This window comes from Aptenodytes patagonicus, chromosome 10, assembly GCF_965638725.1.
Source record: "Aptenodytes patagonicus chromosome 10, bAptPat1.pri.cur, whole genome shotgun sequence".
NCBI classification, from domain to species: Eukaryota; Metazoa; Chordata; class Aves; order Sphenisciformes; family Spheniscidae; genus Aptenodytes; species Aptenodytes patagonicus.
Genome location: NC_134958.1, coordinates 21,419,450 through 21,445,740, shown reverse-complemented (window position 1 = coordinate 21,445,740; position 26,291 = coordinate 21,419,450). Strand labels below are relative to the sequence as shown.

General features: G+C 42.7%; 1 protein-coding gene across 3 annotated transcripts in view; it reads right to left on the bottom strand.

Annotated features, from left to right (window-relative positions):
- The window catches only part of PSTPIP1 (proline-serine-threonine phosphatase interacting protein 1), a 56,142-nt gene extending 30,522 nt beyond the window's left edge, over nt 1-25,620 (bottom strand). For all 3 annotated transcript variants that reach the window (XM_076348462.1, XM_076348463.1, XM_076348464.1), the window contains exons 1-3: nt 25,316-25,620; nt 5,626-5,726; nt 1,910-1,984 (exon numbers count right to left, since the gene is read on the bottom strand). In XM_076348462.1, the coding sequence (XP_076204577.1) occupies nt 1,910-1,984; nt 5,626-5,726; nt 25,316-25,348 (209 nt within the window). In that variant the 5' untranslated portion in view covers nt 25,349-25,620. The remainder of the gene's footprint in view (nt 1-1,909; nt 1,985-5,625; nt 5,727-25,315) is intronic.
- Nucleotides 25,621-26,291: the final 671 nt, after the last annotated feature.

The window sequence follows — 26,291 nt, the reverse complement described above, 5'->3', positions numbered from 1 at the left end:
GTCATATAAACAAACAGAAACTTCACACTGTGTCAAAAATTTTAAGGCATTAAAACCAAATATTTCATTTTCATGAGTTGTTCCAGCCCTGAATAGACCCTAGTTTTCTCTGATTTTAAAGTGTTTACTCTGGACAAATGCCCTTCACTGCCCATCTGTGTAACTCCTTAAACAACCAGAGGATGCTGAATGACAGAAAGCAAAGTGTCCTCTCTCTGCTTCAGAGCAGATACAGTGAGACATTTCCTCTGATAAAAATATCAGTGCAAAGCTGGTCGCTATCCAGACCAGGCGTGGGTTTATGGAAACATAGTAAAGCAGCTCTGCAGCATGCTTTGTTGGTATATTCAGCCTTCTCTCTATGCCAAGCTATAAAATCGCTAGATCAAAGTGGAGCTGCGCCTGAGTCCAAACTTCCCCCAACTTGAGGGGAACTTGGATCCATGTCCCAAATCTGGGACTTGGCTCTGCCTCTAAATTAAGCTCTTATAATCTCTTAGGAAAAGTCAGACCCATGAATTATCCACTAAGTCACAGAAGGGCAGCCAAAGCTGTCTGTTTCTGAACACGTTTGCTCTGCTTGCCCTGCAGAGCAGGGCAGTAAAGAAATTTAGGTGGAGCCTTTCGTTAATCCTGGAACGCTGATCTTAGCCTTTGGTTTGGGAAGAAGCCATCCATCCTTAATCTGCTATTTTAATTTCAAAATAATTTTTTCTTCTCCTTCCTTTTCTCCAATTAAGTCTGTGAATTGAGACAGCAGGAAGGTAGAAGCCACCTCCAGCAGCCTTTGCTAGGAACCTTGCTATACCTTACTGCATTGCTCAGGGGCAAGGGAGAGATGGAGCACTAGGGGAGGAGAGGCTTGCACGTTCTCTGCAGTGAGCCTCAGTGGTCTCCGCACTACCAGGTGCTTGGGTTAATGCAACAGTTTCCCTGTCGGCCTGGATGTGCCACCACTGAATCGATAGCAAGTGCTACGGGTGATTGCCTGGCACTTGCATGCCATGGTGGTGCAAGGGTTTGAGGTCAAGTTTTCCCATAAAATCTGAACAGGAAACCACGCTCACAGAGAGTGATAAATCAACGTAAAAAGGAGACTGCAAGTAAGAAATGAGGTATGGGATGGATGAGGGTAGCAGGCCCTAGGGATCGAGAGCTGTTCTGTGTTTAGATTGAGGTCTTCTCTTTCAGACTTGTCTTCTGTCACCCCAAATCTTCATCCTCTGCCACCATATTACTGTACTTGTTACAATAATGACAAAATGTCTCATTATTGCTGCTACTATCAATAATAGCAGCAGTTTATCAGCAGTGTTTATTAAGTTAAATTCCATGCCAACATATATCTTCCTCTCCCAACACAATTTATACGTGATCTAAGATAGTAGTAGAGGAGACAGAGAAAAATATGTGTCATTTTAGTAGTTCCATTGATTTGTTTCAAATGAAGTCCCTTCAAAGAGGTTAAAAGTTTGTATTCCTAAGCTAAGCCTTTTTCCTGCTGCAGGAGCTAATTTTTGGTGTCTTTGCACTGTGTTTGTCCTGTCACAGTCTCTCAGTGTCCACCAGCTTCCCAGAAATGCCAAGCCACCATCCTAAACATTTCACAACCTTTTCCTTTCCCTTTTTTTCCCATCACTTAGTTTGCTTGTGGAAGCAAATATTAAACATTGTTAGGAATCCTGAAATTAAAAAAATTCTCAGTAGAGACCTACTGGCAATTTCCAAATCAAGATTTTGTGAATCCTGCTTTGAAGGACTATGTTGTTTCCCCATTTTTCCTGTACATTGTGAAGTGCTCTGTAACGCACTGAACTGAGCAGCTGATGACCCCATTCATAGGCAAAACACAGGAGTCTGATATTGCTTCCAAAATGCTTTCATTTGCACTAATAAAAGAATTCCTTACTTGATTTCTGTTTGTCCTCCTGCTTTTCGGGCAATTTGAATCAGCTCTTTCCCATATCTCTCTTCTGCTTGTGCTCTGTTAAAAGAAAAACTTATTCAATTTCTCTTAGTGGTACCAGGATCACATTTACACAAATCTTTTAATTGCATCTGAGGTACAAAACATGAGAAATACAATTTCTTTAATTTCTCTACCTCCTCAATCCTAGTGCTATTAGTTACCTCTAAAATATTTTGGGTGAGCTATTTCTAGAAGAAATGAGGGAAAAATGAAGCCCATCTCCGTGGCTTTGATTACTGTGGAGTGCTACGTACAACTCTGTCCCCAAAAAGTTGGATTCAATTAGAAGAAGAGGTGTACAGAAGTGTAGTGAAGATGCTTAGAACAGAGAGCCTCTTTTGCAAAAGAAACCTAAAAGATGACGGCTGACTTGACCCATCAAAATGAAGGCTGGGAGGGGAGTGAAGGGTAGGTTCTAAAGGATCCATTTAAGAGAGGTTGTGAATAAATGGGAGCCAGGAGTAGCAGGAACATTTCTAACTATTAGAAACATGAGGTGCTGCTTGAACAGCTGCAATGGAGGCAGAGGGGGAAGGAGCCTTGCTATTTGTAAGGTGAGGCTGTGACAGTTTTATGGAGGGGACAATACGATGTGATATCTCACCTAATGGGGAACTGTAACTAGTGACTCAGGAAAGTAGTTCTGTTTCTATGGTTAATAAAGAAAAACAATTATTTCTTTGCTGTTCTCCCCTCCCCCAGCTCTGAAAGAAATTTCTATTCTCTGTTTAAAAAAAAAAGTGTTTGTACTAAATATGTTATTTCCTTTCTCCTGGGTGCAAGACCGGGGTGGAACTGAGTTGTCAGTCTTTGAGTAGCTGCTAAAAACTATTGAATGGTCAATAATAAATAATGAACAGATAGCCTGGTGCTAGGATTTGGAGGGCAGGGTTTTGGTTAGGGTAAGTCCAGTTCTCAAAAGGGGTTTCAAAGCATTTCAAACAGCTTTGAGCCTGAAACTTGGCACCTTAGAGAAATGTACCCTTTGTTCAAAAAAGGGATTTTTATGTGGGTGCAAGGCCATGCAACCCCGCTGGTTTGTTCTTACATCCATCTTCCCACTCGGCCACGCTGTGCTTTATTATTACTATTTGCTGAGTTCCAGCGGTTTGAGGGCTGGTCTTTCAGTTTTGCAACACAGCAGCTGTTGGGGTGGGTCTCTGAGAACATCCGACTGCCCTTCCGACTGTTCCTCTGCTCTGATGGCTGTGAGCACCTTGCGTTGTAGCCAGCTGTACCGGTGGCTCTGGTGCAATTTCACTGGTTTGCAACCATCATCTGTGACCTGAGGCAGGCTCGTCCTGGGGACTTGCCCCCTGTCCAAGGAGATCTGTCAGGCTGGTGGAATAGCAGTGCTGGTCATACAGCAGCGTACAGTTGCCGCAGCCAGAAGTGGAGGCTGCTCCTGGCCTCTGTCCATGGCTCCCGTGTGTCTAACACTGCATGTGCAATTAGTTAATTGCTGTCATCCTGCACTAGAAATTGCTACGTTTTAGTGGGGTGTTCCTATGTCACTGCTTTGGGATTCCTCCTAGAAGAAGAGGGCGCAAAATACAATGATAGGCCACACAGATGTACCACTTCGCTTTCATGATAGATGAATGAAATTTCATCAAAATGGAAATATACTGCAGAGACACATAAAGCTGCAGAAGAAGAACAGATTCTTTTTCTTCTGATTTTAATAACAAGAAACATTTTTGTGTCAGAGACTTTGCTTTTCATATCTTGGTGCTGCCTTTACCACTTTCCAGTACTCTTGCACACAGCTTCTAGGTTTCCCTGCAGCCGTCGAGAGCTGGAACATATTTTGTGTTTTAAAGCTGGGGCTTTGGTCTGGAATACAATTGCTTTCTCACTCCCCAATCTCTTAGACCCTCCTCTGGACCAGGCAGGGATATTTGTGAGCAAAAGTAATTGACCTGGGTGGAAAACTGATGAAGTGTTAGTATAACCAGGGCAGTTGGTTTCAGGACTCAGGGCAGCTGCTGCAGGAGTCCTTGTTGAAATTCTGGCATGAAGCCCATGATATGGGCAGCCTTTAGGAACACAGATTCATCACATGCTTTGATCTCCTCCTAGGTCATTCCTATGAATGACATGAGGACAAGCTGAAACAAGCATCTTCCAGAAATAAACTGGAAATAATACCTTCTTTCTGCAACTCAGTGCCCGCTATCTTTTCTCCTTTTCCTCCTCCCCCAATATGTATGTACACACACAAGCACACGCATGTATGCATGCTCACTGGAATGTTTTGGGGGTGTGCAAAAGTTCATGGAAACATTTGTTCTTGTATCTTTCATATCAGCAAAATGATTGTATGTGTATTTTTTTTCTTCTTTGTGGAAAGTCCTTTGTGCCTCCACCACAAGTCAGGAAGAACCTTATCCTGCAACTTGCAGAAACCTCTCTAATATGTTTTGGAAAGAAACACAGGCGTATATAGCATCAGATGCATGCTGCAGTGTAGAGCCTGCCTGAAGCCTGCAATGTAATTCTGATCTCTGTAAGTTATGTGTCACAAAGGAGCTATTTTAAACAGTTAAAGCTAAGCTACCATCAGACAGATGTGACTTCAGGACTGAGTGACATGCGGTAATAAAATATGCTTCCACTGGTGGTCAAGAAAAGCAATTCAAATAGCTTCCGATTTTGGTGGGAAACTCTTCACATGCTGTGACATAGTCAACTTTCAGTTTGACAGCTCACATCCCCTTGAAAGTCCCAGTAGCCTGGGACAGAAAACCAACCTAAAGCCAGAAAACTAGATGGGAACAGCATGGGAAGAAAAAGCAGTCTGTGACTGAGGAAGGCAGAGCAATATTCGTAAGGAGACAGTTCTGAGATTAACTGCTCTAGGACTACCTGCTGCATATATAATCCATATTGTGTGGTCTTTCCTACGGGTTATGCATGAGCATGTATGTGCCTCGTGCTACATGTTGAAACTGTTGAAACCCAGCCACTTAAAAACAGAACCAAATTTCAGATATTTTTTTCTAACTCAGTAGTACAAAAATGAATGGCAAAGGAGTCAGAGCAGCTGTGTAATATGTATTTTCTCACCCACAAAAGTGTCAGCTGTCCATAGCTGTTGTTGAGGGGCCCCCAAGAAGCATGTAAAGGATGGACATAATCTATGACACTGTTATTCAAAGTCTAGTAAGGTCGGCGAATGATGTGGGCTGTCTTGGGTGTCTGGGAAAGGCTTTTTGTAGCATCTTACATAGCTTTGTCTGTATTTGAAAAATGGCCCATTTTTGGTAGTTGCAGGAAACTGAAACAGTGCCTGTGGCAACAGCACGTTTAAAGGGAAAGAAAAATGCTCCCTGTAAAAGGGGAAACTTGGTAATGCTACTTGTTGTGGATGTACGTGCTGCCGTGTGATTGTGGACCAATAACTACCTGAGTCTTAATGGAGCTCTGGATTTCTGATTCTTTCACCCCTCTCTTCTCTTCTCAAATCTTCAAAATTTCTATTTGTTTTCTGCCTTCACAAATCATGACAAAAGGGTAGGATTCAAATCACTCGGACTTTTCTATGTAAACTAGTATCACTACCAAATTCAGAAACAGCCTACTATTCCTTTCCAGATGCCAAACAGGAGAGAAAATGGAGGCTGTTCACACTTTTTTCACTCTGATTTTCTTACCTCTGCTTGAGCAAATCCTCCACATCTTTGCACATCTTCCTCCCATCCAACAGCCGCTGTACAAGGGCCTCGTAGCCAGTGTGGAAGGTAAACTCCTTGCACTGAAGACAGAAAGATAAACAGTTGAGCTGATTTGTGTGCATAGTTTGCAGGTTTACCAGATGCCTACTGTCAGTCATATGGAGCAAATTAAGTTTCTGGAAAATCCAAATGGACCTTTCGATTTGCCCAGAGCAGTGGCAGCTGGGGCAGGGCTAAGGGCGCAGGTATGAGTGAGATTTCTCCAAAGTGAAAATCTGTAAAAGTTTTGATTAAATCAGCTTTGTTTTTTAATACTGAAAAAGTGAAGTGGGTCACAAATTTTGCTGTGTGGAAAGCAGTGCTAGCTGTTTTTTTGGGGAAGTCACCTTTAGCGTTGGATGTTGGATCTTTGCAGAGCAGAGATTGCAGATCTTTGCAGAGCAGTCTTAAGGACAACAGCTCCTCTTCCCATACATTTTCTAAAAAGAATGGTCAGAGTCAACTCACTGCCACAGGACTCTCAGTAAGACGGTGACCTGCTGTCTAGATGTGAGTGGAGAAGTGAAGGAATCTTGTTCTTGTGCGAATATCAGCACACGGGGTAGTGGTTGTGCCACCCGGTCAGTGGTGGGTGTTTTAATGGGAGGATTCATAGCACAGAGAGACAGTTTGCCATTAGACAGCACTTGGGTTCTAGTGTGCTGCTAAGTTCTCGTTTGGGATTGCTGTAATAACTGTTCTCGTTGTTTGAATCAATCTGTCTCTGGTGTAAATTCAATGTGACAGGGTTTTAAAAAATAAAGTAGAACATAAGCATGTGGAGAGCTTGGGAATGCGGACATTGGATCTGCAGGAAACTGCAAGTCTGTGTTTCTGAGACGCTTGCCAATGAGTGCTCCTTCCCTTGCTTTTGCATTCACCACCCAATCTCCTGTGCGATACATGGGATTCACTTGTGCCTTTGGGTATTTTTGCAGCCTGTCCTGCTCCATGACCGCATGTGGCAAATGGAGCCAGCCTAGGCGATCTGTGGTTTCCAGCCATATTCCGGAGGTCATAGAGCTGGGTGGAATTTGCTGCCCCAAAGCCAGGGCTCTTATCTCCTACTGGGGCTCTGCACCCTCTGCGTCTCAGAGCCATGCTCCTCTGCTGCAGTGCCATGCTCCTCTGCTGTGGTCTAGGACTGCGGTTCCCTCCCCATCACACAAGTCCATGCATCAGCCTTATCCCTGTCCACGTGATCCATCAGAGCATACCCCCATGCATCTCAGACAAAAATATCTGAGTAATGAGAACAAAAACAATTAGTCTTGCACTTCTTTCATCTTTTTACCAACTTCCAGGTTGCACTGCAGCAATGGTAAATCAGTCACAACGAAGCCAGTGCTGCTGAGGAAATGCTGGGAGCCCAGAAAGGGAAGGGAATAAAGTTGTGACGTGCTCTGAGTGTGGCACTGGGAGAGGATTTCTGTGTTCTATTCATGGTCCTCCCACTGACTCACAATGGGATTGGGACAAGCCATTTTTACTTTGAGAGCCTCAGTTAACCAGTACATAGTGATAATGTTATTGAAAACGTAGTGGTGAATGTTATCTGAGCTTTATGTTATAGCATTATGGACTGTGTAACCATAAAGAGAATTAATATGTTCCTTCCCTCAAGCAGTTTATGTACAATACAAGTGCTTATATACAAACTGAATATAGTTTATACGTCTATCCACTGTCCCCAAAGCAGCTATCATTTAATAAATGCGTTAGTTTATTGCTTTCCACTATGACTGCAAATAAGACAGCTGTTTAAGTTTTGGGACTTGGGAAGGATCTTCTGGCAAGCAACTCTTGGACACTTGAGCTTGCGGCTTTGCTTCCTTATTGCTGGGACTGGAGAGGAATAGGGCGAGCTCTGGGGATGAATGGCGGTGGCCGATGGCAGCCTCGGTCCTGCTCACCCAGGCCCCAGGGCTTCTGTGAAGATTTGCAGACTTGGGAGCACGTTTTTTTGCTTTTTCAAGAGCAAGGATAAATTTCTGCAGACAATCTTTGTAAACCTACAGGTTGCAGTAATATTTCCAGTGCTACATTTTCTTGACAGCAGTAATGACTTCTTCCCTAACGGACACTCTTATCATGAGCAGTGGGGAGAAAGGAAAGACAGTAGGATAATGGTTCACAAGAGACAAAGACAAATGCCTCTACCAGCAAAGTGTCTGCACTATAGAGCCAGGCAAGATAATAATGTGGATAAAAGAAGATGGAGAGAGTGCCATGGATCCACTGCGATCACTGTTGCAACCACAGGAAAATGATAGGATTACATATGCTGATCTAATGCATATGTTCACCCCTTAAGAAACGGGATCTTAAAAACAAAACATCAGTTTTCCTGATGTTTCCAAGGGCAAGTTACACACACACACATCCCAGGGAGGGATCCTGCTGTGAAAGAAATGAAAAGAAGCAAGTTTTTGCCAGTCATAGAGGAAAGTAGGAAATACCCTGGCAATCGACTGTCACTTCCCCGTCTCCCTTTTTTTTTGAGGACATCTCAAAGGCAGAGGTCATTGCTGCTGTAAAAAACTCTCATAAATTGCTCCCTCTGCCTGGCAGAAACCACTCTGGTCAGGTGCTCCACAACGAACTCACAGCCTAAAAATTTTGGTTGTATATTTCCAGATGCAATTAACTACATCCCATAGCTGTGTACACAGCTTCCTTGTCCCAGAAATGCAGCCCAGAGGTAAGTGAAAATATCATACGGGTTTGTATCACCCCAGCAGTCAGGCACACTGCCACAAGCAACAAACGGGGAGTGGTAAGCACACTGTGAAGTTACTCTGCCGTTTCTGTTCAACACATCTCTTTGTTTAGTAAATGCTAAAACTCACTTACTTGTCTTCCCCCACCTCTTTTAAACTGGTGCAGTTGCTGTAATGGAAAGATGGCAAATTCTGTATGTCTGAGAGAACCACTTATTAAATTCCCTAAATGGAGAATGCAGCACCAACTCATTATCAATCCAAAAACACTCACACAAACACAACAGTGGGCCAGGGGTCAGCCTGCTGACCGGCGACCCTTCTAGGGGCCTGATAAAACTACCTAATGGACTCCATTCAGCCATTTGGACATCTTGCTCTAAGCCATAAAAATGCAAGGGGAAGAAGCAGTGCCATATTAAAAACTGCATCAAGGTTCACTCTGCCGTGGTGACCAAGAGAATTAATTTTGCAGCACGTCTAACAAGATACTCTCATGGTCTGAGTTAAAGGATCCTTTGTAAACTACACTGCCCTCAGTAGCGCAGCCATGCAGTCTTGTTGGAGCTCTGCAAACAGGCTTGCCTCCAGGACACGCACCAGCATTTTTACTGGCACTAATGCAAAGGGAGCAGGTTAGTGCTGCTCCCCACTGCTCACGACAGATTCTGTGCTCCATCTTTTTGCCTTCCTACTTCCTCACTTCAATGAATTTGGAAATGCAAAAGCCAGATTTTGCTCATTATAACTATAGGAATATTTTAGCCCTTTAGTACATATAGAAAGATACCTGTTTAAATGTGAAATCTGTAATAGCACTTGCACATTCCTAGATCGCAGGCTTTCTACCAAGCAGGGTATGGGAGTAGTGTTCTCACCATTTTCTGCCTGCTAGGTTCGTCTGGGTTTTGTCACTGTGGCTGCACCTTGTATAAGGATTTGGCTCCAGCTAAATGCGGGTCTAAAAAGAACTTCCTCCCACAGGCACTCATTTAGTCTTTCTTCATTTTGAGGGGATCCATCTCAAAATTTGCTTTATTGTCCTCACTATGTGTTCCTGAAGAATGTGGAAGCCATATTTCAGAAACCACAGCATCTGAAATCTAAACCAGGGCTGCCTCAGCCTCCCAGGCGGCAGATCTGGCTGTGGTCTAAATAGCGTGTGCCACTAGCATGACATAGACTAGTGGCATGGAGGGAAAGGAAATGTAGCCAGGTGACAGCCCAGGTTTAGACAAGTTTAAGCTGCTATGGACACTCACCCTGCAACGTTGCGTCTTAATTTCCAACCACAATGTAGCCATAAATCATTTAGGCCCAAGTTTACTTACACAAACATTTCCCTTCCATTTCAACAGCTCTTTTTCTTCTTTCATGTATTGTAGACCTGCATCCTCTCTCAACCTTTTCTTGAATCCAAACAAACTTCCTTTGCCCTTTCCTGGGATACCAGTTTTTCATGTGTGTTCTTATAGTACCTGTTCAAGGCTGAATAAATCCCTGTTGGATAAGGATGATGCTCTGCCACTCCAGTAAAGTCTAACCGATGCTTTGTACCATGACATTAATGTCTGTTCTCTAAGGAACACTTCTGATACATCAGAGGATCGTATTTGCTTTCTTCCGCTGTCAAATCATACCAGTGGCACCTAATTGATCTACAATCTATTGATTACCTCCAATTTTCTCCTCTCATGCAATTTTACCTAACGAGGTCCCAGAGTGTATTGGACCTTTTTGCTACTGGTCTCTTACTCTCATTTTGCACTTTGAAACATTAATTTTGTCTGCTTTCCGTTACCCTAGGCTTGAAGGTTATCAGATACCTCCTGTACACTGTTTCATTCTACCCATTTGTTTCAACAACAGCTATTTCCAGCCCATCCTTAATGTCTTATGCCAGTATCTGCAATGAATATATTGAATAAAATCAATCCTGAGACCAGCTCTTGAGAACCCTTCCTCCAGCTCAGGCATTTCAATTTCAGCACAAGCCACCAGTGTCTGCCCCAGAACGGGGTCTTTGCCTACTTTACAGTTCTTCTCCTGCTGTGTCTGTTCAGTCCTGGTTTGTTTTTCTTCTCTAGTTTCTTAAGGATTTCCTGTGTAACACCATAACAGACCCCACATTTTCTTTGTCAAGGCAATCAAGACAGCAAGATTGTATAATGTTAAACAACTATCTAGACTTGATAAGCTGTCTTGCCTTTATTCTATTTTCCGTTTACCATTTTGTGTTATAATTAGCATTCGCATCGAATGGTTTTGCAAAGGCTGTTAAAGTCGCACTACTCAGCTAGTGCTTGGGCACCTCTCAGTTGGGACTTTGTGATGATTATAAGAACTAATGAATAGTGAAAGAACCATTTTTTTTTAAGAAATTACAAAAAATGCTTTAATTAAACAATAAATGTATTTGTTAAATGTGTAAAACGATTTGTTTATAACAAAATCTAGGTAGTTGCTTGGAAGAGGGTGATTTGAATCACCACCAGTAATTTGTCTCATTGCCAAGAAAGTGATTCCGCTTAGTCAAAGCATGTGCGAATGTGAAAGAGGATTTACTCATTCTTATTTTAGTAAAAAGGATTAGTTAATCTGCGTTGTCCAGCAGACCTATAATCACTCTAAAGAAAGTGCTTGACAAAGGGATTTCAGTGTTGCAGGCAGATTCATATTGTCCTGAAATTCTTCCATTAATACTTTACATGTGCGTTCATCTCTGCCTCGGAGCCCGGGGTTTTTATTCTCATGGGGAGAATCACAGCTAATGGAGAAGCAGCATCTCCTCTCCTCTTCCCGCTTACAAAAGTTGCTTCCCTCCAGTGCAATGAGCAACACTGTTCCCCCTAGAGATGAGAGAAATGTGAAAGGGAGTGTATGACTGAAAAACACAAATCTTACGCTCTAGTTTAACCAGAATATCTTTTCCTAGAACACTTGAAAGGAGGTGTGGAGGACTGCAAGCAGAGGTGTTGACAGTAAGCACACTGGGATACACTTTCTTCTTTCCATTTCTTTTTTCCTCTGTGGCTTATCGATGCTGCTCCCTCACATTAGCACTTACTAAAGAGATAGGTGCATTGGGACTGCGCCTTTCCGTCTGGTAGAAGTTTCTCCATAGGCAATCACACAGGTAAACATCAGGAGTTAATTGTGGGAGAGATTATTCACGGCTGGCTCTGAGCTGGTTTCTGCAGCCATGAGGGAGAGGCTTGGAGGATTTTGGTTTGGTAACCAAAGGCTGCAAGCAGGAAGACTGATGGTGTCAGTTCCCTGCCCAGAGGGTAGAAAGTTCAGTACGAAGATAGGTGGGGGGTGATGTAGTTTCTTCTTACGTCTTGGTGGCACAAAGCTGAGTAACCTTGTGCTAAGTCTTGTGTCTTTAACTAGCTGAGAATCAGCCTTACAGCACATCTCTTCTCTGAGCCTTGTGCTGCCGGGTGCTCAGAGAGTACTGCAAGGCTTTTTGAAGAGCAAGCATCTACGTTTTGAAGTCACGAGGGTACTATTGCAATAATATCAAGTAGGAAAGACTAAAATGCTTTACTGGTTCCTGAGGCATGGTTTTGGTAAATAGCTATTACAATGGACTGAACTGAAGCAAAAATATCCATGCTTGTGTGCAAAGCGCTTGCTAAATTGTACGCCCTTGCATGTCCAACTACTAATATTCAGGTGACATGAATTGATCAAGTCATTGCGGTTGTGCTGTAGGAACTGTGGGCTCTTCTGTTCTGGCTGGTTTTCTTGGAGCATTTCTAACACTGTCCTGGGACCTGGCTTGCCCACTCAGAACTTTTTTTAGAGGTAGTTTACATACCACAATTCATACCTCTACCTGCTCCTGCAGGATAAGCTGGCTTGTCAGCAGCTTAGCATCTCAGCTGCTTTGCAGCTGAAGTGGTATGTCCTGTTTGGTAAGTGCCACTGCAGCTCCACCTCAGCTTGCTGCATTGCTCTGGGAAGCTGCAGTTCTGGCTGTCAGCAAAAAAGGCCTCTTCCCCGGCGCCTCCAGCTGCAAAGCCTGCTCACTTGCTTTTGGCAAGGAACTACATCCTAGGTGGTACACAGGGAGAGCAGGATACAGAGAGGCCCCAGGATACAGCACGGCAACAACACTACCCTGACAGGGAAGAAGGGCTGGAAAAGAGAAAACTATGTAACAGACATCTGGTGCATTGCTTGGTATGTGACAGGATAGTGCTGAGCTACCCTGGTGATAAAGATAGTATCAAAATCTGCACGTTAACTGGTTTGCACATCTGAGGTGGGCCTGGCTAGCTATCAGGTATTCTTTTAGCCTACAGATCTTTCATTTAGGAATTATTTGAAATGTATTATCTGCAAATATTCAAAAAATCTTTTAAAAAAACCCCACTTTCTCTTAAGTTTGAAAATATTTAGCTATAAAGGTGCATTCCTTGTCTTTATTCTTAATGGTATTTTCCCAAGGCTTTTATCAGAAGTATTATCAAGATGGGTTTTGGACTGAAAATGATAAATGTTGCTAAATCACCTAAATAAAGTGTTCATACAGATTTTCAAAAGAGAAAAAAAATTGAAACTGAATCTGTTATGAGTATTTTTGGAATTTTTTTTAAATCGAACTTTTTTTGCATCATAGCTTATCTTGTTTATTTAGGTAAGCCCTTGACAATTCTGGTAAAACAAAAACTTAAGGTTCATTTTTCCAGGTTCAAAAATGAAATAACTACTGGCGTGAGGAGGAAGTTCAGAGAGAACAGGGGGTAGTGAGTTTTGAACAAGCATCATTCTGCCAATATTTTTTTCAACTGTCAGAAACAAATCCTTTCTATCCACAGTTGTATCATGCATGATATCTCAGTCCTGGATTGCAAGTACGTTGTTCTGACTGAGTTATATCAATGAATTATATCATTGCATCATACCACTGTGTATTGGCACTGCTTTAAAAGAGTGTTTCTCAATCTTGATCTCTTGATCTGCTAGTCTCCTTGTCAAGTGCTCAAGGGCTGAGTATTTACTGTAGGTGAGCAGCAAAGAGATTTAATAGCCAACAGCCAAACAAGATTTATAATCTCAAAGCACATTTGACTGGGCTGGATGTTTTCTATCATGACATGGTCTTTCACTCTAAGTGAATCACTTGCTTTGTGTTTCAGTTTTTTGGGTTTTTTTCCCCTGGGATACTTTAAAATTTCCTAGTATTTCTAGGAAAATATTCCCATGATAACAAGTGTTTTAGGAAGTTTACTGCTCTTTTTCTGTGCTGCTCAAGCTATCCTGAAATAAATAGTGAAGTAAAATGAGATAGCAATAAGCACCACTAATTTGTGTATCTGATGTCCAAGTGACTGTTTAAATTCCCGCTCCAGCTCAGCTGTGACACTGAGGAAGGGTGCCTGGGCTTTACACGGCCCCGGCGCGATAAGAAGCGGTTCGGTATTGCTTCCTGTTACATGAGATGCTGTCCTAGTTCTGCTTGACACCAGTGAGACATGAAAGAGCCTTTTTTCAAAACAAAACCCAGGTTCTCAGCCTGACCCTCTGCTGCCTTGTCCTGGAAATGTGTTAGCAGCTGAAAACCTAGCTGTGCAACCTAATTAGGAGGTGAGCACACAAATGGGGGAAGGTCGTTGGTGTCCAGAACAGAATGGCATTGCAGCGGAAGCCTCTAACCGAAACAGTCTCCTTTGACCAATGCTTGGTGTGATATGAGTCCTTTTCTATAAATTTTCATGTGATAACAAACTGGTTAATGAGTTTAAAAGAGTATGTCCGTGCGGCATACTGCTGTACCGTCTAAGAGCTCCTTTTCTTACTGGCTGGAACTGGTTGGAATGGATGGGAATGCGATGGTTGCTCGTGCTTTCCAAGATTGAACTGACTACAGAATTTATACAAACTTAAAAAAACAATACTTTTTTTTAAAAGTATATGATTTTTCCACATAAGCAGAAAAAAGCAAGGAAGAGCAAGTGGGCTGGAGCTGGCTGTGTAGCATTTCTGTCATTTCTTGTAAATTCACTCTTTGCACATAAGAAACATAAACGTTTGCTAAGGATGTAGGTGGCTATCTTGGGACGCTTTTGTGATAATTTCAGGAGTTGACTCTGGCATTTTCAACATGAGGCTTGGTTTGCAACTTCGCTGCAGCCTGTTGCCTAAATCTGCAATGCAGTACTTTTCATGGGGACCAAACACTATTTATTGCCAGACATAGCATAAATGTGAACCTTGAATGGGACCTTCAAAAATCAGAAGGAAAAAAACATTGCATTTGTAGCATTCCAATTGTTGAGCTGCTAGATTGCTGTCTCGCGCTTCCTCCCGTGACGAGATAGGCTAGAGAACTTCAAATGAAAATGGAGATTCTCATCAGACTTCAATTCTGCAGCAGCTAGGATATTCAGAAATAAATTGAAATTGAGATTTCACAAACTTCACGGTAGCATTGCAAAATTGGTGACATTGAGCAAACCAGTAGCTTCCCAATAATCTTTTGCTCTCTATGACATTGCGGGTTTTCTCAGAGAAGGAAATGCTTGTTTTAGAGTTCTGCTGACAGGAGGAATTTGCTCCTCAGCTTCCTGAGCCCTCGCCCTCCTCACTGGCATCCTGGACTGCTCATGTGTTATGTATTAGGCATTCTTATAGTCACGGCATGTTGTTTCACTCTCTTCAGGTTTTAATCACCCCATGATTTGCATAGCTACAAAGTGATGGCTGCACAGACGCCTTCTTAACTTTTACAGGTGGTTTGTTGGCTGGCAGGCTAATGGTACACAGGGAACAGACTTGGCAAGTCTCGATTACAATCTAATAAAAGGAATCTGTACTTAGTACCTCCATTTTAGCCGCCCTTCTTAATACTTCAATTAAATAATATTCTGAGAATGTGCGACATTTCCTAGGGAAGAAAAACTGGAGCTTAATTTTTGCTGTCTTTGTAAAGAGTACAAGATTTTATGGTGGTTTTGTTTTGTTCTTTTTTTCTTTGCATAGCAGTGTTTTTACATCTCATAACATGATTAATCACAAAATCAGTCCTCCAAGCTTTAGCCAGAGGACTGGAAAATGTGACAGTGATCTCTGAACTTTCAGCTTCTTTCAAACATTACATGGAAGGAGCTTTGCCTTTTGGAAGGCAGATATAGAGCTTCAGAGACATGCCACAGTATCGCTTCCTTTCAACTGCCCATCTGCCCGTGTCTCATAATGCCTCAATTCAGGAAGCTTCCACAACGGGCACAAGCAAAGTCAGGAAATGGAAACCTTGTGCCATCCTTTTTCACAAGAACACCTTCTTCGCACTGAGTAGGAGAAGAGCATCTCTTTTAATTTTGAGATACTGTCATTTATTGGTTTATTCCAAGTGCCTTGTATTGTAAAACAGCCAGGGAAAACAATGCGCCCTCTCTTGAATTGCACATATTCTATGAGGTTGAGATCATGCTTTTATTTGCCCATTTCCACTAGTTTTCACTGACTTCAGCCTTGACCTGAAGTTCCTGCAGGTGGGGGTGTCAGGATGTTTCTGACCACCTTCAGGACATGGCATGCTCCTACTGTGCAGCTGTTCAGACCCCTGATGCTTCTGTGCTAGGAAAAGGAGAAAGGGGCCAGCAGCCAGATGTGCGTCAGAAGAAAAAGTGTGACAAAAAGCTAGGAATCCATTCAGGAAATTTGGATATAATAAACTTCTGGAACACCTTTGTGATGGGGATAGTGAGAAATGGGACAGGAGGAAGCAAAATCCCTCACTGGTTTTAAACTGGAACTTGATGTGGCTATATGACACAGGCTTGAGGTGGCAGCATCCCTTTGTATTTTCTCCATGTGGTGACTTTAGACAACAGCTAAATCCATAAAATAAGGTGACTTCTTCCTGGGAGCCAACAGAGAGGCCTGATGTGAACATTTGCACCTGCCTCTCACAAGGCACAGCACTGTTTTGCCATGGTGCCTTCCAGAGTCCGATAGATAAATGTCTCAATGGTGAAATCAGGTGTTGCTTCAGTCTCTTATTGAGTAATATTAGCTACACAAGAGAAACTGGAAGTAAAATAAGGAGAAATAGAATCTTAAAAGTAGAGGATACTTCTGTTTTATACAAAATAATGGTCAGAGTTTATTTTTGTTTCTATTCCTCTTTAGTTCATCCGCTTCCAGGTCTCTTCTCTTTTATAAGAGAGCTCCTCTCCTCCTGCAAACACTGTGGGCTCAGTCCAAGACCGCTGTGAGCAGAGCAACGTGAAACAATCCTGGCTTGCTCAGGACAGACAGTTGTTCAGAAGGTCATACAGAGCCACTGGAACCAGACCTGCTTAGTTGGTACATTAATTCACTAAAAAAACTACGTCTTTCTCCTTCCCGTCTTAGAAAACTTAGAATTGTTTCCTGTTAGCCCTGAAAAAGGCACTAAATACAACATACTGCTGCACCCATGCTCTCCGCTTCCCCTATAAGATGAGCCAGGCATTTTTAGTGGTCTTTCCTGGCACGTAGGGAAGGGTAAAGCTTCAGGAAATCTTCCCAGAAGCTTGCTGTACAAGGGGAATGAATTAAAGATTTAGTTCATTTCTTAGTGAGGATTATTCCGATAGCTACATATTACCATTTCCATTTTACAAGAGATCTTCACCACCTAAATAATCATTTTCAACATACCCTGTTACTCAATATGATGCAACATATTCTTACACTCCGTTAGTATGGTGTATCACAAAGTCCTGGGGAATTGTGCAATCCAACAGAACAAAATCAACTTTAGGCTTTTAGAAATTCTTAAAAGGGGGGGGTTCATTTAAGTAAAGTCAAGCAGTTTGTCCAGGTGGGATAACCATACCAGTATTACATTTCCTTCTGGGAGGCATATCTCTGTGTTTGCTTCCACTTGCATAAATGTCTCGCCTGCCTTATGCAAAAATAATTAAAAATTGATTAATTCTGGGGTTTTTAGGAATTGCTGAATCAATGAGGTATTTAGCTGGATGCACCCCCTTTTTGCTGCAAGCTCCTAGGGTATAGGAAATGGGCAAGATCTACCTAAGTGGGTACACACTAAGGGATTGCACCAGCATAGCTACTTTTGAACCCTTTGAGCTGTTAAAACTGTTGCATCAGCCTGACTGTCACGCACAGGGTGTCCGTTCACTCGAATCTGCCTTGTCTTTTAACCAGCAAGAATAAAATTCTTGTTCCATTCGCAAAGAGCCTCAGCATTATCTGCCTTAGGAGTGTTTTATGTTCTCATGAGCTTCTCTCATACAAAATGAATTACTATCACTTCTAGAGCAGGCTGGGAAACAGTTTTCTTGCCCTGCAAATTTATATAAGATTTTAAAAGTCCACATTTTACCTCTTGACAACAACAGCAACAGAAAACAACAAAAAAAGACATTCACATTGATATAAAAAAGAAACTTGCTCTGAATCAGGCAGATCTGATTGAGACATCCCACTGCCTAAGCTGGCACACTATCCACCATCTGCTGTCTATATAGGGAAGAGGAATTTTATTTTAATCTCTCCTTTCTCTAGCTGTTTTACTTGTCGATGAATCTACTGGAGCAGAGGGAAGGTATGCTTGGACTCCAGGCTGCGGGTAGGGTAGACTGTGGGCAATGAAAGCTTCAGCTCCTGTTCCAGACTATATTTACCCCTGCAGAGCTCCCAGCACCCCACAGGGCTGGTTTTTATGAATTTGGTCTCCTCTTCCCCTCTTTGGTTAGAAATTTCACCTTAAATCTCCATCTCCAGAGGAAGCCTTCACCAGATGTGAACTGTTTCATCGAAACCCAGCTTTATCTTCCAAAACAGCTCCCCTGCTTCCAGTAAAACTGTGTTTTCCTGCAAAAAAGGTTTTGTCCAAAACACAAGTCCTAACCAAGTGTGCAGCCAGGGTCTTTCAATGGCAGGTGCCTCCTTTCCTTCTGGTGCTCCTGGGGATTTCCATCCCACTGAGCAGCAGCCCCCCAGGCTGTTCGTCAGTCCTGACTTGTTAATAACCCTTCAGTGATTACAGCACGTATTGCAAATAGCATGAAGTGATGAGACTCAGACCTCGGTGTTGTAGACCACCTATTTTCTTTTTTGCTTTTCCCCCACCCTTTATTTTTTATTTTTCTTTCCTTTTAGGAATTAATTAGGCCTGGACAAATTGAGAGCGGCACCAAATAGCATCTTGGTTTGAAAAGTTGTTACTTTAAAGAAAAAAAAAGTTTGTGTTTATTTATTTATTTGCTCTGAATGGAACAACAGAAGCTGGTATCTCTAAGCTAGCCGAGCTGGTCAGTTTTCGCTTAATTCTCAAGACTAAGAGTAAATAACTGTTGCCTTTCATGTCAAGCAAAAATGAAGTTGCACCAAGAGTGTTTTACCAAGAGCTATGGAACTTTTCAATTCCCCAATCTTGTTCAGTGACTTTTTTCCACCACTTTGAAGAAGTACTAACCTCCATTTATAGTAAGGGAGCAATTCTTTGGGGAACTACAAAGCTGTTGGGAACTAGATGCATATTTTCAACTTTTTTTTCTTTTTCTTAACCTTGGCACCCTGAGCAACGCTGAGTGATCCCCGTTGAGAGCCATGCCCCCCAGCCCTCACCTCGTCCCAGCCTCAAATCCTCAAATTCTTACTGAACACCACAGTGAACTTTGTATGTTATTGAACCGTGGCTGCTGAGAAAAGTTTTATTACAAAACCTAGATTAAACAGGAGATGAAACAAGTGTTTTCTGTGCCATCTGCCAGCCAGAATCTACCTTGCTGCAGTATGGCATGAAAACAAATTCAGAAAAAGGTATTTTTGAGCTAAGAGGAGCTGAATAATAATAATTTAAAAAAATCTGTTTATGAAGCAGCCTAATTTGCCTTCCATACAAGTATGCAGTGAGTGTAACTGGATCGAAATTCAAGTCTTCCACTGTGCCTGCAAAGCAACGCAAGGTCAGTGTCCCCAGTCAATGACTGTAAACTTTGAAGAAAGAGAAGCAGTGAAACTGCGCTGCTGCACTGCGGGAGTGCAAGCCTTGCGGGAGGAAAGGGATGGGTGATGAATCACCCAGTCCTGCAAGGAAAAAAATATGTTGAAATGAGATTCACAGGGAGAATCTGAGATTCACCCTGGAGAATCTGTCATGGGAGGAGAGGCTGAGAGCTGGGATTGCTCAGCCTGCAGAAGAGATGGCTCAATGTGTATAAATACCTGGTGGGACGGAGTAGGGGAGACGGAGCCAGGACTTCTCAGTGGTACCCAGTGACAGGGCAAGAGGCAATGGGCATAAATTGGAATTCAGGAAGTCCTGTTTAAGTATAGGAAGGTTTTTTGCTGTAAGGGTGGTGAGACACTGCAACAGTTTGCCCAGAGAGGTTGTGGAGTCTCCATCTTTGGAGATACTCAAAACATGGTGCTGGGCAAGCTGCCGTAGCTGGCCCTGCACCGAGCAGGGGGTTGGCTGGACGATCTCCAGAGGCCTCTTCCAACCTCAGCTGTTCTGTGACTCTACCATCAGAAAATGCACCTCAACAGGCTGCTTTAGCAAACCAGAGGACACCCTCTTTGATCTTTGCGTGAAGTGTTGTTACAAATCCACAGGATCCATTTCAAGCCGTGTGCAACAAATACTCGTTTAACTCTAGGTGGTGTTCATTAGACGTGTCTGTGTACGTGCGGGTGAAAAGAGTCGATGACTCACCTATTCCATAATTAAAATGCATACCCATGGCACAGTTAAAGTTGGCATACATAAGAATCCTCCATTTCTCTGAGCCCAAGCAAAACCAAACAACTTTTGCAGAGCAGGAGAGATTAAAACAAACCAGACATAACTGTGTAAAAATATTAACAAAATTGTGACAGTAACTTCATCAATCAACCAGTTTAATCAGTCAAAACCCCTAGATAAGGCACTTAGTTGCAGCATGGTCATCAGAAAATTTTAATCAAATGTAATTATTTAACTGTCTAATTATTTTCAGTCACTGACCTAAAAGAAGCTTTCTGGAAACCCATTAATCTACCTGGTCTGGAAAGCCTTCTCTGGCCTTAGGAACAGCCCACTGTGTTTAAACCTCCCCCAGATACCCTTCCTCCTCGTAGGGAAGATGCTCAGCCTGATGTGCCACATGCGCGCAATAGCTGAGCATATAACCAAAAGTTGCAAACATAAAGCTCTAGTCCTTCCATTTGAGCTCATCACCAAGGAAATGAGCCACCCTGAATATGCTGTACTTGGCTCCTCACGCACCCTCCTAGGTGCTGTTTTAGGAATATGGGAGATGGAGGTAGACATTGACACGTTTGCCTTGCTATCAATACCTGTGCTGGGAGTGTTAGTTCATTTGAGCTTCATTTTAGCTGTTGTGCTCTGCTCAGAAGTAATTTGTGAAGCACCAGTGTTTCCATAGCCACAACAATTAATCAGGTTTTCTACTTGCAATTTCCTGTAGTTTCAATGACTGTTGTGAGGTCGCACCCCCCTTCACGGGTGCTTCTCATTGCCCCAGTGAGCTAAGTGTCCTTCCCAGATCAGCTGGGAGAATGTAGGAAGAAGTTTTATGTGAAAAAAGAATAGAGCAGCCTCTTCCATGGAGATGAAGTTGACCTCACAATAAACACAGACGTCAGCTGGGCAATCCGTTCAACTTTTCCAAGTTGGTTCCCCCTTTATTCTCCATTTCCACACGCATCCACCAGTGATGACTTGCCCTGGATGTAAGCAAGGCCACAGCCATACGTCTGCCTCTAGTCACACTTTCTGCAGTCTGGAGAGATGCAGTACGTACCGACACCAGAGCCCGGCTGCCTGTGTACCAGCATGCGGTGAGATTATTTATTTTAATTTGCCCTGTGTCAGTAGATACAGATGCAACTGGTGCAATCCAATTCAAATGAAACTCAGTGGGGAACCGCTTGCAAAGCTGAGATGCTAGCACGAAAGGTATGGCAGCCACGTCCTTCCCTGCCCGAGCTCAGCTGTGCCCCGGGTGTAGCAGCCGGCGGGAGCCCTCACCACCCCCCGGTCCTCCCTCCCGACAAACCTGCCCGGTCTCACTTCCTCCTCACAGACCTGCTACAAAACAACAAGCCCTGCAAAACTTAACCTCTACAGGAAAGCAGGGTAGCTCCTGGTATAAAAAAGACTTCCTTTTTTGAGTAGAACAATTGATATTGTATTTCTTCAGTACATTGCCTAGTAAGTCTAGAAAATAGTTTTACTGTGACTTTTATAATCACCTCTGCACTCTTGTACCACAGTCTCATTAGAAGTTAAATTAGTTACGAAACTAATGACATCTTTTTTGGCATATATAATACACCATTGTGTGAAAAAGCTACAGTAACAGTTGAGAAGTTCACCTGCAAAGTCAACTTTGCATTGAACCTGGTGTAGAATATAGCCTAAAGTCAAAACAAGAAAGATTAAGAAAGCATTTTTGTTTGTAACAGGCTCTTTATCTTAAGCACTTCCATGGCTCCCACTGCTGTAGCGTCTGACCGTAATTACGGGTACTGCATAGGCAGGAATGTGGTAACGAGAAGTCCACAGCAGGGCAGGGAGGCAAATCTTGCTATCTCGTGTTCAAGGCCTGCATCATATTTTCTGGCCTGTATCTCCAGCTCACTTGCACTTTTAAATCTGAGCTGCGAGAATCCACAAGCCCTGAGCTCATCCCACAGCTGAGAACGAACAAGCACTTCACACTTTAAGCATTTTTTTTTTTTAAATCCTAAGCACCTTAGGAGCCCATGACACATTTTCGGAATGGACTTGGCCACCTGAGTTTGATTTAAAGCTGCCCGAAGGAATAGATTTGCTCCCACTCAACTCTGGGCACTTTGGAGCCTGCCCCAAAACCAAATGCCTCCTTTGAAAGTCTCCCTCATTCCCTCTTCCCAGGTGGGCAAGGCAAAGCCAGTAAACGGTGCCAGTAAGCACCTACCTACCTCTTGGCCAGAAATAGCTGCATTTCACAAGGTTGCAACTGCAGTGGAGAAAAACAAAATAGAAGGAAAAGGCAATGACAAGAATTTCAGAAGAAAAGCAAATGATGAGTACAAGAACATAGAATGAGACTAAGAAAGAGACTCAGGATTTGTGACAGAAGGGGAAAGATTTTCTTGGTTAGTGGGTTTTTGTAACAAAAAAATGAATGCTGCTCTGATGCCTGCCTATTAACATAACCCTGTTAACATGAAGCTCAGCTGGTATCACAGATGTACTCTCCATTAGCATGGGAATTTACCTACCTGTCTAATAGGGTGCTAGAGAAGACAGGTAGCATCTGTTACATTTGTACAGCAGCCCAGCAGAATATTGATCCATTAGCAACTGCCCTGCACTGGCTATCAAAACCGATTTGTATTTTCATCTCACTAATATTTTCAAAAAAATACTATCAGAGGATAGAAAACTTCTGCTAGGAAGCACATTTTAGTGGAGGCTTTGAGCAACTTTGCCTTAAACCATTATGGAGTGTGTAGAGGATATAAAACCAAAAATTGTAATTAAAAAATATACTGATTTTAGCCTGGGCCATGCTGGTCTAAAAGAAAATTAAAAAAATAGCACAAGTGTGAAACTTTTTGTATAGTAGTATCACTGCTACGTTTAATAAGGGAAAAGAGAGATTAAGTCACTGCTACATTTAACAGGGGAAAAGAGAGATTAAAACTTATACCTGTTATGAGGAACAACTTGCATTTTCCTGAAAGGCAGCACACCCTGTTCTTACGAAGCTTGAGGAACTTTGGGGAGGAATGAATGGTGCTCTTTCTCTGCTAGTTGGGGAAGATCTGCTGCTTTTAGGGTTTCTTTATGTATTCTACATTGTGATACGTACCAAAGAAACTTCTGCCTATCCGAAAGTTTACTGATGGTAGGAGCAGGGAGTTGTTGCTCAGGTATGCCTCGTCAGGGTGAATTACAGGGAGGGGGTGCAGCGGTGTCCTTAGGCAGGTCTTAGAGATCAGGGATCTGTACTGAGTGATCTACTATGGTGCAAATATACTTTTGGGTTTAATCATAAAGACAGTTTCCATTCATGGTAAAAATTGAGTAAAGGAGATAATTGCTCACTGAAGCAAACCACGCAAATACATTTCCCTCTCACTAGTGGGCACAACAGAACCTTATGAATGCAAAAATAATTGCTGATCTTGTGATTTGGGGGGCAAGCTGTACGCTTTTGCCACATTGTGCAATATCCTGTAAGTATTCATTTTAAAAGACTTATTACTGCATAGCTGAAACCGGATATATTTCTGCCCTGTTAATCAAGCTCGGTGATACAATGTTTCCAGCCAAACAATATTAAAAACAAAGATGCTTTCCTTTAAGGAAGGTGTTAGCTTCAAAGCTGAGCAAGGATTACAGTCATGGTAACGTGACTAAGCACAGGAGAGAACTTTAGGGAAGAAGAGCCGTAAAGAACTGGCCTGGCCAGATTGTCAACTGGCGTTAATCACCCCAACCCTACTCCAGTCGGTGGAGTACACCTGGTTTATTCTCGCTAAAGACCAAGACCTTGAAAAGTAAACATACCAAATGTACCAGTTCTAAAAGTCAGATGGCACGTCTTCAAAGGAAGTCCAGAAATGCAAAAGCTGAAGCTCCCAGGGTAGCGCTGGCTTGCAGTTTGTCCTACCCATGCATTGGCCTATGCAGTAAGTAGCTGTATAAAAGAGGAGGCACGGAGTATCTCACGTAGGTGTGGCCGGGGACAGTTAGGGTTAACATCAAAATTAACTTTTGTATTTCCTCATTACATTTTTTTTTAACTGTTCAAATCTGGCACTAGAGCGGGGGCGGGGAGGGCTTCCTGGAAGTGCCGGGAGGAAGGTGGTTCACTGAAATGTGTTCTTGCATCTGCCTTTCTATTTCATACCAAGAGAGGCTTTACCCTGAAGGGTGGGTGGATAGAAAGCAAGCACAAGCAGCAAATATGCCGTGAAGGGGCTGTTCTACTTGGCCTGATAGGAAAATGGCAGGAAGAATTCATAGGCCTTCATGCCATTCTTTAAGTCAATCCTAGATGCTGGAAAAGTGATTGCCCAGACAAGAAGCAACCGCGTAACATCCTGTTTACCGAACTTTGCAATGTTAGAATTTTGTTGTTGGGTTTTTGTTTTCCTTAAAACCTCTACTCCAGAAGCAATTGCAAGAGAACCTCAGATTACCCTTGAAAGAGAAATGACTAAGGTCTTTTTACCTTGTAACTGCGGAGAAAGAGCTTAAAAACAAGACACCAAAAGGTTCTTCAACTGAAAGTCAGATAACAAGAACGGAGCATATCTACTTGTTTTAGTATTCACTGTTTTAAAAGTTGTGAGTGTTCGGGCTTAGTTCTCGAGTGTCACTGCTAGTTCTTTCTACCTGTGCTGCTGTATGACTCTGGGCGCCTACATGCCTGGCGTGCATGCCCGTCTGCACCTAAAAGCAGGTATGGCCTCTGTAGGTGGGTGAGCAATAGCATTTTGCACGCCGCCGGCTGGCTTTGCTCTACAAGCAAACATGAGAGAATTCAGACTGTAATTAGTAACAGTTCACCTGCTCAGGGGAGCCACTCCTAAAACTGAGGACTCTCACTGCAAGCAAGTGCTCTTAGGACTATGAGACAGACAAACCCATGTCCCTTTCAAAAGCAGTTTCTGGACCTAGCACAGGAACTGGGAATGTCAATCATTTTATGTGGACTGGGTGTGTTCTTTACAATGCATCCTTCTGCCTAGGATCAAACATTTATACTGCCAAACAGCATGTTTTTGCTTGGAGACAAATTTGGTTTTTTACTGAACTAAATTTAGAACACAGAACAGGACTAAATTAGTTTCAAACTATATATAGAACCAAGCTGTATTTTAAAAAATTTTTAAATACAGATACATTGAATATAGGAAACACATAGGAAATGCTCACTTACCCAAAATGCATCTTTAAACTGCAGCTGTGTCATTATTATCGCTCTGTGGAGGGGGAGGAATCCTTCAGCAAGTTTGTTCTCAGATGAGAGGAGCAGCAGCCAGAGCACTGAGCCTTGTTGCTATACCTCAGCCAAAGCAGAAAGTGAATCACATCCACAGACCGGTCTCTTCTGAAGTCAAACTGGTAAAAAATAGCATTGGGCAGTTTCAGGCAGCTCAGCGTAATGACTTACGGCTGTGAAGGGACATACGGGAAAAAAAAACTCTTGCTCACACACAGACATGCATGCACTCAGCACCCTAACCCCAAACCTGTTTCTCTTCTGGTAAACAGTTAATATTGAAATGAGGAAGCAAGGAGATGTCAAATGATGTCAGGCTGCTCCTTGCTATGTATGCATGTGAGTGGCTGGCAAATTAAAAAAAAAAAAAGAAGTAAAATTCAGAGATATGATTTGATCAGCTACAGGAGGAGACCGAGCGATTAAAATGCAAAGGAAACCAGCACAATACAGAGAGATAAGCTGTGGAGGAAATTAGAGTCAAACTATCGTATAACGCTGTGGTCTTACAAAGAAAAAGAAGCAAAAGAAATTTATGTGCCACATTTCTCCAGTACCTTCTGGGGTTGGCAGAGGCCCATGTGCATTTGCATGTTCCCATTTGCACATGGGAAGCATAGCTCAAAGGTGCATTTTGCAACTGAAAAGGCTTTTCAAGACTCTGGTTAAATTAAGAACACTGGAAAGCGTGCAGGTGTCCGCACGCTTTTAGATACCTGTATGTCTATATAGAGAAAATTTCTGATTTGCATGCCTTCATGTGAATGTTTATATGAATAAGCAAGATATGTGAAATTTAGAAGTAAAACCTGAACTCTTGACAAAACTTGTGATAAGAGAGCTAAGAGTTTATTAGCACCAGGACCTGAAGTGAAGCTTCACAGACATCTGAACTGATAGTGTGCCCAGCACT